A 13,161-nucleotide genomic window follows, 5' to 3' on the forward strand; every position below is an offset into this window, starting at 1 on the left:
AAATTTTGTGGATTTTAGGTTCAAATTACAAGTTTATATTTTAAATGACTGAAATCTGGTCATTAAAGAGTCTTAATAAAGCATCTGACGATGATTTTAGATAGGGTAAGGTGACTTCTTGCCCATCTATGTACTAAAATACAACAGGATTTGCAAAGTACATTATTTGAGGAAAAAAAAAGTTTCTATACAGGAATAGTGACTGCCTATAAAAATGCAGGTGATGTATTTTAAAAGACCCTAGGTTGTTCACTTAACCTATATAAAATCTTTACATTGGATTTTCTGCCAATATCTTTTCCTGGCCAGTTTAGAAAGTACCTTTGATTCATATCTCACAAACTCTAAATTAGAAAACAGGAGCTGAAGAAAAAAATTGCCATTTTAAATATTTTCTTGGACTAATAGTCATATAACGGGTATCTCTGACATTTCTGATTTACAGTAACATGGGTACTTAAATTCATGATTCAAGAAAAAATAATATACTGGAGAATCCTTATGAAAATCCAAGCATGAAATTCTAACAGCTCAAAGTGGCTTATGGTAATGCAATATATTCAACATTTATGGTTCTTTTCTACACACACATTGGAAGTGTAATGTATATTCTCAGGGAATCTTTACAACAACTGACTTACCTTTCAATAAAATAGGAAAAGCTTTTTGAAATTCTATACTTAATATCATCAACTATGAAACTTATCTTATGTTAAAATATTCTTACAGGAATATAATTTTGAAAAATCATTATTGACAGAAGACTAATAATGGGAAGAAAAATATATCTAAATAAGTAAGTTCTTTTTATAAAGCTGATTTCTACAGCATTACATGGATTTACACAATTTTAAACAGGGAACTCTGTGTTGCATAGTCTACACAGTCATTACATTTTTTTGCTCTTTCTGAATCCTGAGGCAGATTTAGTATTATATGGAGATACAGTATTTTCCACACTGAAACCAGACAAATACTGGAGTTTTTGAATAGCGTTACTTTTAATTGCACTACTTTAAAGTGGCAGGACACACTTCAGACACAAGTTAAATAAAAGTGGAAGTATTTGAATTCTTTGTACTTTGAGCTCTTCACAGGAAAAGTATTCTATAAATTCAAGTTGTTAAATTATGTGGGGGACAAGGCAAACAGATCATTCTCTGACAAAAAAAAAATAATAATCCTAGCTTTTAAGATAATTCCTAATGTCCAGTATAGTATATAGGATGCAAGATACTGGCATTTAACTATTCAAATTTATGTAGAAGTACAGTACTTTGGAGAAGTACAAAGAAATACCTTTTTAAAAAAATACAGGTATATAAATTAATGAAACCAGTATTTAAAAGATTTAATACAAGGAAAAAAGGTATTGTATAGTGGTACCAATTCTTAATACAAATTATTAAGCATAGTTTATATAATTTCAAAAGTTATTCACATTATTGCTCGATACCACAGTTGCATGGAACAAACTCTTGACACACATTAAAACTTGTATAATTTCAGGCTTATAAAAACAAAAATTTACACATAGGCCATATAGATATCTAAAAAGTTTTTAAATGCATGGAGGTTATCTATAATCAAAAAGACAAAAAAAGTATGTATGTGTATAGTGTATATTTAAAAATAATAAACTAATGATTCATGTCACAGTCACTCTCAATCAAAAAAAGTAACATAACTGACTGAAAGTGAATGCACAGATAAAAACAGTACTAAATATGTCCTCCATTTCTTAGTAGGAACTTGTTCTAAATACCATTGGGGTATTAAATAATAGCTTACTTTTAATCTAGAACTTTTGTTTTCTTTTCGAAACACTTTAGAAACATATCCATTCTACAACTACATTTGATTGGGAGGAATATTTTTTCTTAGAAATTTTTAAAGGAGTACTGCCATAGTTTTGAATATAAGATATGGTGAACAATAAAAATAACCCAAGTAAGGCCATTATTAATATCATCTTGACCAAAAATATATGCAGATTGTGATGCTACTATATTTTGTGATCCTGAGCTCTAGTAACCATTAGATGCATGCATACCATTCATTGATTTGCCTATTCTAATAAAAAATAATTTAATTCTGCCTTACTACCTTTGAAGACAGAAATATTTTCAAAACTTTTTGATAGGTCTTCATTATGTTAACAGATAGATCTGCTGTAAAAAGAATATTTAGGAATTATATGACAAAGGGTATGTTATGTAACAAAGGCTATTAAAGAAAACTTATTATTTTAAAGTAATTTCTATGTTAAATTTAAAAAAAGGAAGAAAAAATAATACAAAGAGTGTGTTTGCTAGAATAGATAAGTAGCGTCTTACAGGGGTGTTTTTCTATGTTAAGAAATTTATAAATAAAGAATTGTGTGTACCTTGGTGATAAAATAAAAAAGGCTGGCCACTTTGTATGCTAAGTTCAAATGTATTTTTTTGAGAATACAAAAAGTAATCCTTGAAAATCAGAATACATAACAGAATAAAGCACAATAACTTAAGTATTAAACATCTGTATGAAATAACTTGCAAAGTTTGACAAATATGCACACACAGAACATGCGGTTATTTAAAAAAAACAACAAAAACGAAAACAAACAACAACAACAACAAAAAAAAACACCACACAATTCTGTAGAACCAATGTTATGTCACCACCAGGAGAGCACCAAGCAAGGCACCATTGGAAAGACAACATACTTGGAAAGTCTCTATAAATAAAGTAAATGCTAATCTGGTCGAAAAATTGGTGTCTTTGGTAAAAATTCTATGAGGATGACCTGTAAAGGAAGAAGAGAAAGTTTTAAAAGGACTAAAACAGTTTTTTATCTTAAAACTTCACTTTCATCACTTAGAATTTTTTGAAAATCCATTCACATATCAAAACTACAAATTTTCTTAAAGCAGACATTTATTTGACACCCCAGAACCTCATCATTGAGAATTTTTCTGAATTTCAGTTCTATGAAGAAGCAGGCAAGTAAGTAAAATAAGTCTGAGAAGGTAAGTAGAGGTGGTTGATACAGACAGTGCCCCTGACAAACTGGAGGAATGCACATACTTGCATGCACATTATGAATGAATGAGAAGACTGAGAATTGCAGATGAAGTGTTATAGTCTATTTAATTCCAGCAATTTATGAGGTATTAGCACTGCTGTTTACAAATGAGAAAATTGATAATCTTACAAGTTGTAACATTATGGACTATGGAGTAACTATTTGAATAAAAAAGTTGTTTTAACTCCAAAGCCTTGTCCTTTCTATTGTATTATGTGACTATAGCTGTCCCAATATTTTCCTTCAGGCTTCTTCCCTTTTTCAACCCAATTCTGTAAGTTTTAGATGTTCTCATTTTACCACAGGATACTGGTCTATTTCTTTTAATTTTTTAAAGACCTTTTCTTCTTGAGTTAGCAAAATTAATTAAAATTTGGGGCTGGGGATATAGTTCAGTTGGTAGAGTGCTTGCCTTGCATGCATAAGGCACGGGGTTCAATCCCCAGCACCATCAAAGGGGGAAAAAAAAAAAAGATTAAAATGTGTTTGTTTCAAAGAAACTTTTAATAGGAAACTAAAAGAAAAAAACAAAAGCAAAACACAATACAAAAACATACAAGTTGATGACAGCTAATTTTTATTCTGAACTTGAGTCATCTTAAATTTTAATTTAACTCTCTCCCTTGCTCCATCTCTGTATGGACTAGTGCTGACTGAAAAGGCATTTAATCTGAACAATTTCCAAGTTTGGTGAGCACGTCAATTATTTTTTTCAGAAATTATTTTTTTGTGTGTGTCTTGATATGATCTCCAAATCTGAACACATTTACATGTTAATCCATTTGAACTAGCAAACTTTGTATTCCCTTGAGTTCTACTGGTTTCTTTTCCAGGGTCTCCCTAAATTGCCCAGACTAGACTAAAACCTGGGATCCTCCCGCCTCAGCTTTGAACAGCTGAGATTATAGCTGAATGAATCACAACCGACTGAATTATCATTAGTTTTTAAAAAACATATCCTACAAAACTCTTTTCCTTCACCAAGCACTCATAAAAATTGGGTACTTGTTTCTTCTAAATCATATCCCTCTAGTGTATCTGAATAAAGAAAAATTAGTATAAAGTTGGTATTTTTCCTAGATTATCTCCGAAATTCAAAATACTACCAGGAAGAATTATTTTTCTTTTTAACTAATAAATGACATTTCTGTAAGTTATAGAAAAGCTGAGGGAAGGAAGGCTACGTGACAAAAAAGGCTTGAATTCCTTAGGTAAGGAGGCATTCACTCTCTTCTTACTGGATTATATGCTATTTTAACTTTTAAAAATTACCCTTAGGGACTTTTTTTTTTTTAATATTTATTTTTTATTTTATTTTATTTTTTCCGGTGGACACAACATCTTTGTTTGTATGTGGTGCTGAGGATGGAACCTGGGCCGCACGCATGCCAGGCGAGCGCGCTACCGCTTGAGCCACATCCCCAGCCCCCTTAGGGACTTTTTGAAGCTATGTTATTTTTGCTTTTAGCTATCAAAATCACATTCTTTGTTAGCAATTTTTAAATTTTTTTTTGTTTTACTACTCTTCTAGGTATCTTCTATGATAATATAATACAATCATTTTAGAAATGCTTAATTATCTAAAAATTCAAGGTAAACTATTTTCCAAACAAAGCATAAAGTTCAGAATGTTTTAGAAGTTACTAAATTATTTTAATTTTGGTTAATAAAAAAATGTCATGAAATCTTTTTAAAAAATTCATATACCCTACTTGAAAATTACAGCATTGGAAATAATTTTTTTTTTTAGTGCTGGGGATCAAACAAAGGCCTTGAGCATTTAGGTAAGTGCTCTTATCACTGATTTATATTCCAAGCTCAGGTATAATTTAGATGTTTTCTTTTCCAAAGTAAATTTAGAAATGTACAAAAATAATTAATGCCTCCAACTTAAGCTTATTTGTTTGGATTTACAGATATAGCAAATATTTCTTACAAAATCCCTTAAATCTCCTAAATATCTATTCCTCCCCACAAAATGTATACACAAAACCCTCTTACTATCTATAATAAAAAATATGACTAATATTTTCATAGGTCAACCTTAAAACAAGTTACTCAAATGTGCTTTTCTTATGATTATAAAGAAGTATCAAGTGTCTTTCTCATCATCATAAATTAACATGTTTGATATAATAGATAAAGAAAATCTACATTATTCTGTTCATTGAATAGAGCTAGTTTATGGGAAAAAAAAGACACTTAAAAATATCTTTTTTGTTCAAGGCTAGAAATGGGATTTGACGACATGTTAATGAAAGAACCGGAAAATGCTAATAGAGAAAAATGATTTTATGATAATTTCCAACTATTTAAACACTGTTTTAATCAATCTTTTATACACACATACTATCTATGATGGTTATATTGTTTCAAAGAAAAGACAAAATTCATCAGAAATGTTATAACAGGTACTTCACAAAGGCTGTGGTTTTAATTTTCAACAATTAACTCTTCCTTAGATCTTTTTCTTTTAATGTAATAACCTTTCCATATTTAAAATAAAACACTCAAGTTAAGGGAGAAAATAAATATTCATAATTTCCTATAGTTATTTTCAACTTTTCAAAAGGAAAACAATTGTCCAAGTAAATCAAGGAGTCATTTAAAAGTTCTAAAATAAACTGTATATACATTCAAAATTAACTATCTTTTAAAGAAAAAACACAGAATGATCAGCATCTCCTTTCCTGCTTACTTTTAAGATAATTTTCACAAAGCAATATTCTAATAACACTTTGAAAGATTCTCTAAAGGCCACTGAGGTATACTGGCAGTTAAAGTCTATAAAGGCTAAAGGTTTCTTAAGCTCCAATGACTTGGCTGAAAGGTTTTCTTCCATACTTGGAAACTTGATTAGCATTATATAAAAAAGCCATATCTGACTTGCTGCGTAACCAAAGTTGTGGTTATTCTTTATACAGCATTTAAAATTTCACACTCCATCAACACATGTTCAGGCTATTTTATCTTGGCAATTAATTTATTATTTTTCAGAACACAGTGAAGCCTTGTTTTCAAGTCATTCATAACTTTATAAATCAGGCTTGCACATGAAACCCATGCATCTGTGAAGCGTAGAAAATCCTTGCACTCAGGAGATTAAGCTCCTGACACCTTTGCTGATTAATAATCATGGAAAGAATAAGATCAGAAGCAAAATAAATGATCATTTAATAGAGAAACTCACAAAACAGCCCTTTAACTTACATATTCCATCATGTTATTCGTTTCACATTTCCTTTTGCTCAGTCTCCAGTGCAAGCACAGCTAGACAAGTAGGAGAGTAAAAGAAGAAAAATGAGCTCTATTTTATTGCAGCACACAGACTAACCCATTTGTCCACCTTTCATATTTTTAGTTCAACAAAAGCATCTGTTTCCATACTGTGCAATTCAGACCCCAACAGTACGAAGTTGCTCCCTGTGGTACTCACCTTGTGGTATAACCTATTGTTTTCCCATTCTAATAACTTCTCAATCGATCTTCGTGTCTGGAAGACAAATGAGGAAAAAGTTTACTCTTGACTGGTTTCAGAAAAACTTTGTTTTGCAGCTGCTTTTTGTGTGAAAAGGGGAGAAGTACATGACAGTGACTGAGTATAGGATAGCGTCTACCACTATCAATGTTCTAGCATGAAATAGAAACCTGAACAGAAACAGTACTTTTCAAATAAACATACACTTTGGTTTATTTGCATATGTATTTTTTAACTGTTTCAAATTTACTAGCTTCTGATTTCAAAGTATCAACGTCTAAAAAATTATTTATCTGCCAAATGATGTATGTTTAAGTTCTAAGTTCTTTCAAAAATACTTTTGCAATATTTAAATAGTAACAAAGGCCCTTAATACTTTAAAACAAGGATAATTTAAATATTAACTAACAAAATGCAAAAGCCCTTTAAGGTAAATCTTAAAATGAAATAACTGAACATTTTTAAAGAAAAAAACCCACCGAACTATAAAATTCAAATTTTAACATCATACTTTAAAATAATGTCTACATTTTAAAAAATATTAATTATTTCAGTTAGAGTTTCTAAACAAAGTCAAAATTTTGTTCAAACCAATATAAAAGTAGTGTCTGGTAGTCAAACCAAATTCTTAATACATGGTACTCTTTAAAGAATCAACTGAGAAATTCACTTCACTTGATTGTTCCAGTATATATATGCAGCAGGATATGTTTCTTGTTTGGAAGGATGAATAAAGGAGAGTATAATTCATGATGCCAGGTGTTAGGATGAGACTGACACAGCTGCAGGTGCAAAAGTGATAGTATTGCCACAAGGATCAACTGCAACTTGGTGCAGCTGCAGTTTTCTTGAGAAAGAAGGAAAAAAGCATCTACTGCTATTAATATGGTACAACTGTAAATAAATACTAATAATCAAATATGTAATGCCTGTCAAACAAGGATGAGCTAGGTGAAAATTTTTAGGATCAAGTTGATTTTGAATTTTAATGTTACATAGTAAAAGATTAATATTTATTTAAATATTTATTGTAATCTAGTTCTAAATATTACCTTTTAGCATGTTGAACATGCTAAAAACATACCAAAATCACCTAAGTGCCAATTATAATTCATAGCTACCAACGAATTACCACTACTGTCTTAAATTTTCCAAGCTTAGGCCATAGAAATCAGAAAATCAACTACCTTTCTGGGTGATAATACGCCAATGACTAATTTATTACATTACTTTTTTTGAACAGTCTTTTTGGCAAGAATTTTAAAGAAAAAAAAGTGCCCTTGTTAACAATGATCAGCAGACCTCACTTGTTTCTTTGTAAAGATAGCCTTTTAGAGGCAGCTCTCCTTTTAAATGAAAATAGGGCAGCAGTTATGGTCACACTTTTTGTTAATTTAGTTGCCAGTCAGCCCCAAATCAAAAGAAAATAAGGCTGCAGAGTGTAATTAACATTCAGTTCAGTCGTTTTGTCCCTTGTCTAGCCCCCAAGCTTTGTTAAAATTGCCATCTGAATGCTGAAGGCTGTAGGGAAATCGATTTGATTCTAATCGCACCATGAAAAGAACATGATCTAACTGCTTTCAGCCCTCCGTAAATCTGTACTAGGTCTTTAGCACAATGCAACTTCCAATTTAAAAAGCACTGAATGTCTCGTCAATGACTTTGTGAAGAAAAAAGAACAAGGAGCAGACATAAAAATTCCAATAGTTGTTTAAGCATTAAAGTTCATTTGCATCACAGCGAACCTGAAAAGGGCTGACCTCTCAAACCGCCTCTCAGGTCTATGAAGTTGTAGCCTTGACAAGCTCACATTGACAGAGCTCATTGACTCTGAAAGGCTACTCTATCAATGGTGAAAAATGGCAATAGGTTCTACTATGAGCAGGCATCTGCCTGCCCACCCGCTGCTAAACCAATGGTAAAACCGATTCAAAACCTGAATCTACCTTGTAATCTTCCTTTCTAGGACCTTTTAATAATAGATTAAGATTACTATACAATTTGAGGTTTTACTTTTACTGATGGTTTAAAGGTTGGAAGGGGTGTTGAAAGAAACAGGGTAGGGAGAGAGAACTAGCTTTCCAAGTCTATTGTTTTATATTAACACATAAAAATAGAATCCAAAAGCTTAACACTACACTTTGCAAATATTTACTACTTAAAGAAAATAATATTGTTAGCATCATCTTATTGCATCAGAAATTTAAATCCATGAAAATCTACATTATGAAAATGGAATTCTTTATGATGCATATATATATATATATATATATACATACACATATACAAACACAATTTAAAACTTTAAAATATTTACTTTACATAACTTACATCAACTACCAGTATTTGAATAAAAAATAATTACATAATTACAAAGTATGAACCTAAAATTCCAAAATACTTATGTAGGAATTCTGAATTTATTCTTTGCCTCTAATTGAGAGTTTAACGATAGGGTTTGTTATAGTAATTGCGTCTTAAAATATTTAAGAATTCTAAACCAAACAAACCCTGCTATGCTACATTCTGAATAAGCATCTAAATATACAATATTTCTACACACTTGACAGTCTGAAGTAAAAGCTGTGAATTAGCACCATCTAATCTTGCTATAAGACTTCTTTCCTGCTTGACAGGTGAAAAAAAAAGGCACTTGCACGTGCAGCTTAATTAATCATTGCACTTGACATCTCAATGATTTACAGTGAGGAGCAGGTGAGAACATACAAAACCAGAAAGAACCCTTGATTTGAGTGGAACATTTCTTGCACACTAAGGTGACAAGTATGTAGATTCTAGCAGAGATTAAAAAATAAAAAAAAAGAAAGAAAAGAAACTGTGCCACAAATTATTTGTTAGTAGCAACAAAAGCTCAAATTAAATGGAAAAAAAAAAGCTGTAACTACTGAGAATGTTTAATACTCTGCAATTAATTTTAGTTAACAAAATCAAAATATATTTTCAAGATTAAATACAATACCAATTTGACAGATCATGAAAAAAAATGACACTTAAGCATTTATAAAAGCAATTTCAAAGCTTTCAAACTTCAATTGCAGTCATTTAGAAATAAAAGTTAAGAGTTTATGTCCACAGGACTATCAGAGATCTATTTCTAATTTCAACATTGCCAAACTCTACCGTAACTAACTGGACAAGCAAACTTAATCATATAAAAACCTGTCGTGGAATTTAAATGTTTATATTGACCTCCAAGTTTCAAAATAAAGCAAATTAAACCATTAGAAAAAAATATGTAGAGGCCTACCAACAAAAAATACCAATAAAACATTATCTTTCTAGGCCAGCTTTTAAAAATGTCATCTTAATTTTCTTTAAAGAATTTAGTGCTTGTGAAAAGCCCCGAATTGATAGTCATGGGAACTAAGGATCTTCTATTTAGCTGAAAGAACAGGGGAAAGGGCAGTGCAGGCTTCAGTACAAGGTTCCCTACAGTGGGCCTTAATCCTTTTCAGTGCTTACACCCTGGGGGTGAGAGGACAGGTTAGTGGTTCTTTACCAAGGAATCCTCAGTCCTTCTGCTTAAGATGATCAATAAGAAATCTAATTTTATGATGGATTCTTTAATTAAAATTACCAGGACCACCAACTTACACCATGTAAGCAAAACAACTTTTTGTGAGAATGTCATGTCACTAACCTGGAAGAGGACAGCTTCAAGCATTTGGACTCCCACCCACCTCCCTTGAGAGTTCATTTTGAAGGCCCTCCCTTTTAAAACAGTAACAACACATTTCTTCATTTCAACATCTTGGTGGTTTTATTTTCCTTATTAGTGAGTTACTTCTAATATAGCCTCTTAAAATAACAGATTAAAAAACATAATTCAATTAATAAATATACGTTATAGATTTAAATTGAGTAATAAGCAATAGTACCATAAGGAGAAACATTTTGGCTTCTACTCTTGTTGTGCTTGGTTGCTTTGAAATGTTTGGTAAAACTGTGGGAATAAGCCAAAACATGAGAACTGCAAGAGAAGTCAAAAGATATGAACAATGCACAAAACAACTTACTTAGGTGACTAATCAACAAGGTTAGATATGACATACCCGTAAGTTCCAAAAAAGAATATAAAGTAAGCTTACAAAAGTAAAAAAAAAAAAAAAAAAAAAGTATGAAACACTGTGAAAACCTAAATTACTGAAATACAAAATCAGGATTTCCTAAAAAACCTCAAATTTGATTATAAAATATTTTTACAATTTCATTTAACTAACTTTTTCTCTATAGATAAAGTTCACTACTTATAGGTTTATTTGAATTGGATTTATTCATAACATCAGAGAATGTCAAAGCCAAATTTCAAACATTCAATTTCTTATTTAAAACAAATTTTGAATTTTAAACTTCTAAAAGTATAATTCATTAAGCTTTAACTAAAATGCTTTAAATGTATTCATAATCTTATTTTTAACTTTTAAATGTTTTTCAAATAAGAATTACACATATATTTAGACTACACTACAAACTGAAATTGTTAAAATAAGTGAAACAATTAATATTTTTAGTTATAAGTTATTAGAAGGAAAACATATGATTTGGAATGGATTATTTTAACTTTGGAGAACTAAAGAGAAAATTACTTGATTTACTTCTGTTTGTTCTGGATTAATGTTAAATCTTATATTCCAATTATGTGCAGAAAATTCTATGTCGTATCTCAAAATTATGACATATGAAAAACTTGGATTACCAATCATATAACAAGAATATGTATGAATTGCTCAAAGGAATTTTTAACCAAATTCCCTTCCTCTACATAAAAGCTCCTTTTAAAAATTGTTATGTGAACACTGAATTTCAAATAATCTAAATATACTAAAATATCCACTAAAGTATTATTAGAATAAAGTTTTTAGTAATGTTTGTTAAAAAGTAGTATTGTTGGGGCTGGGGATGTAGTTCAGGGGTACAGCACTTGTGAAGCCTGAAGAAGTCCTGAGTTCCATCCCCATAATTGCAAAAAAGAAGAAGAAAAAGTACCCCTGTTAGAGATAAGCTAAACAACTGCTAACATTTGTGGATCAAAAATATCCTCCAGGCAGCACTGAGCCATCACTTATAGGTGCTAATCTTAAGTAATGTATGATTAAGCTGAATTTCATCAAGAGTTTATGAGCTAGACTAGTGAGTGGCTCATAACTTTTAAAATTACACCATTTTATAAATGATGAAAGTTAACAGACTCTTTCTCCAGAAAAAGAGACACATATACAGAAATACAAAATGCTGCACAAAATTTCAAGGGAGTGATCCACTAAATCCCAGTTACATTTAACAAAATACTAATAATGTTTCAGGAAACTAAAACCGAATTTCAACTGAATCAGAAAATTTAAAGAACTATTCATAAGACAAATTAATTTCACCAAATAAGTACTACTACAGGGACTTTTTGAAAAACTAAACATAATTTTTAAAGGATGAATTAGTGCTTAGGACCAAGAAGTAGAAAAGCAGTTAAAAAAAAAAAAAAATCAACTGTTCATTGATTAAAATAGACAACTGGAGAAATAAGAATGAATGAATGGATTAAGAATTATTGTTTATGGAACGTGATATGGGGTCTGACCCATGCTAGTATATTCCTTTTGTTATCTTATTTATTAACCTGCACAACAAAACCTATAAGGTAGATTGTATTACTTTCATTTTACATATAAGAACTGAACCTTACAGAGGTCAAGAAACATTAAAGCTACATTAGGAAACAGTGGAGCTAGGATTTGAAAATTAATATGGCCTACAACCTCATACTTTTTCTGTGGTACCTATTACAGAGCTATTGAGTTTGTAAAGAATGTGTCAGATTTAACAGATGATCTTGAGACAAATAATATATCTATAGCATGCAAATTATTTAAGTCACCAACCAAATTATTACTTACTGACCCTAAAATTATGATTAATTAATATCCAAGAAAACAGAGAGTAAAGACAGATGGAAAAAACAGAGAATTTAAAAAGGGAAGTGAAGTCTATAAAACATGAAATGGGCATCCTAGAATTAGAAAGCATAATATTTGATAGTAAAAAAATCTCACTGGACTGGTTAACAACAGATTGGTGACAGGAAGATAGACAAATCTTCTCATAAACTACCACATCAATAATACCATGCTAGAGAACTGCAAGTCAGCCAGATATGAGAAAAACACATTTTCCATTGCCACCTCTGTACATTTAAGGCTCAAACTTACACTTTTATCAGTATCCTCTTTATAATGAGAATTTAGAAACACGTTTTTACCCTAATTAAAAACAAGTTCTCAGTGCTGTTCACACTAATGATCTCAATTTATATAAGAACCAGTTTTCTACCTTTCAAGGCTAGAACAGTCTTTAAAATGAAATAGCAATAAATGTATTCCTCTAGTTTTAAGAAATCTTGTATGAGACCACTTTTGCAAAGTGAAGGAAATAAGATTTCTTTACTGCAAGAAGAGGCAAAAAACAAAACAAACACTTCACAACCTAAAGTAGGGTTAGAGGAAAACCTGATTCTTCTTTTCATCTTTCCAACTTTGCATGGCACTTATTACATGTCATTTTTAATCAATCTGAGAGTAAATACATGTTTCAAAAAAAAGAA

General features: G+C 30.7%; 1 protein-coding gene across 1 annotated transcript in view; it reads right to left on the minus strand.

Annotated features, from left to right (window-relative positions):
• Nucleotides 1–977: 977 nt before the first annotated feature.
• Nucleotides 978–13,161, minus strand: part of Chic2 (cysteine rich hydrophobic domain 2) — a 42,160-nt gene continuing 29,976 nt past the window's right edge. The window contains exons 4-6 of the mRNA XM_046462588.2: nt 6,504–6,560; nt 6,278–6,337; nt 978–2,788 (exon numbers count right to left, since the gene is read on the minus strand). Of these exons, the coding sequence (XP_046318544.1) occupies nt 2,738–2,788; nt 6,278–6,337; nt 6,504–6,560 (168 nt within the window). The 3' untranslated portion in view covers nt 978–2,737. The remainder of the gene's footprint in view (nt 2,789–6,277; nt 6,338–6,503; nt 6,561–13,161) is intronic.

This window comes from Marmota monax, unplaced genomic scaffold (assembly GCF_021218885.2).
Source record: "Marmota monax isolate L192 unplaced genomic scaffold, Marmota_monax_Labrador192_F-V1.1 WCK01_AAM20220418_F8-fsc00025, whole genome shotgun sequence".
Lineage (NCBI taxonomy): Eukaryota > Metazoa > Chordata > Mammalia > Rodentia > Sciuridae > Marmota > Marmota monax.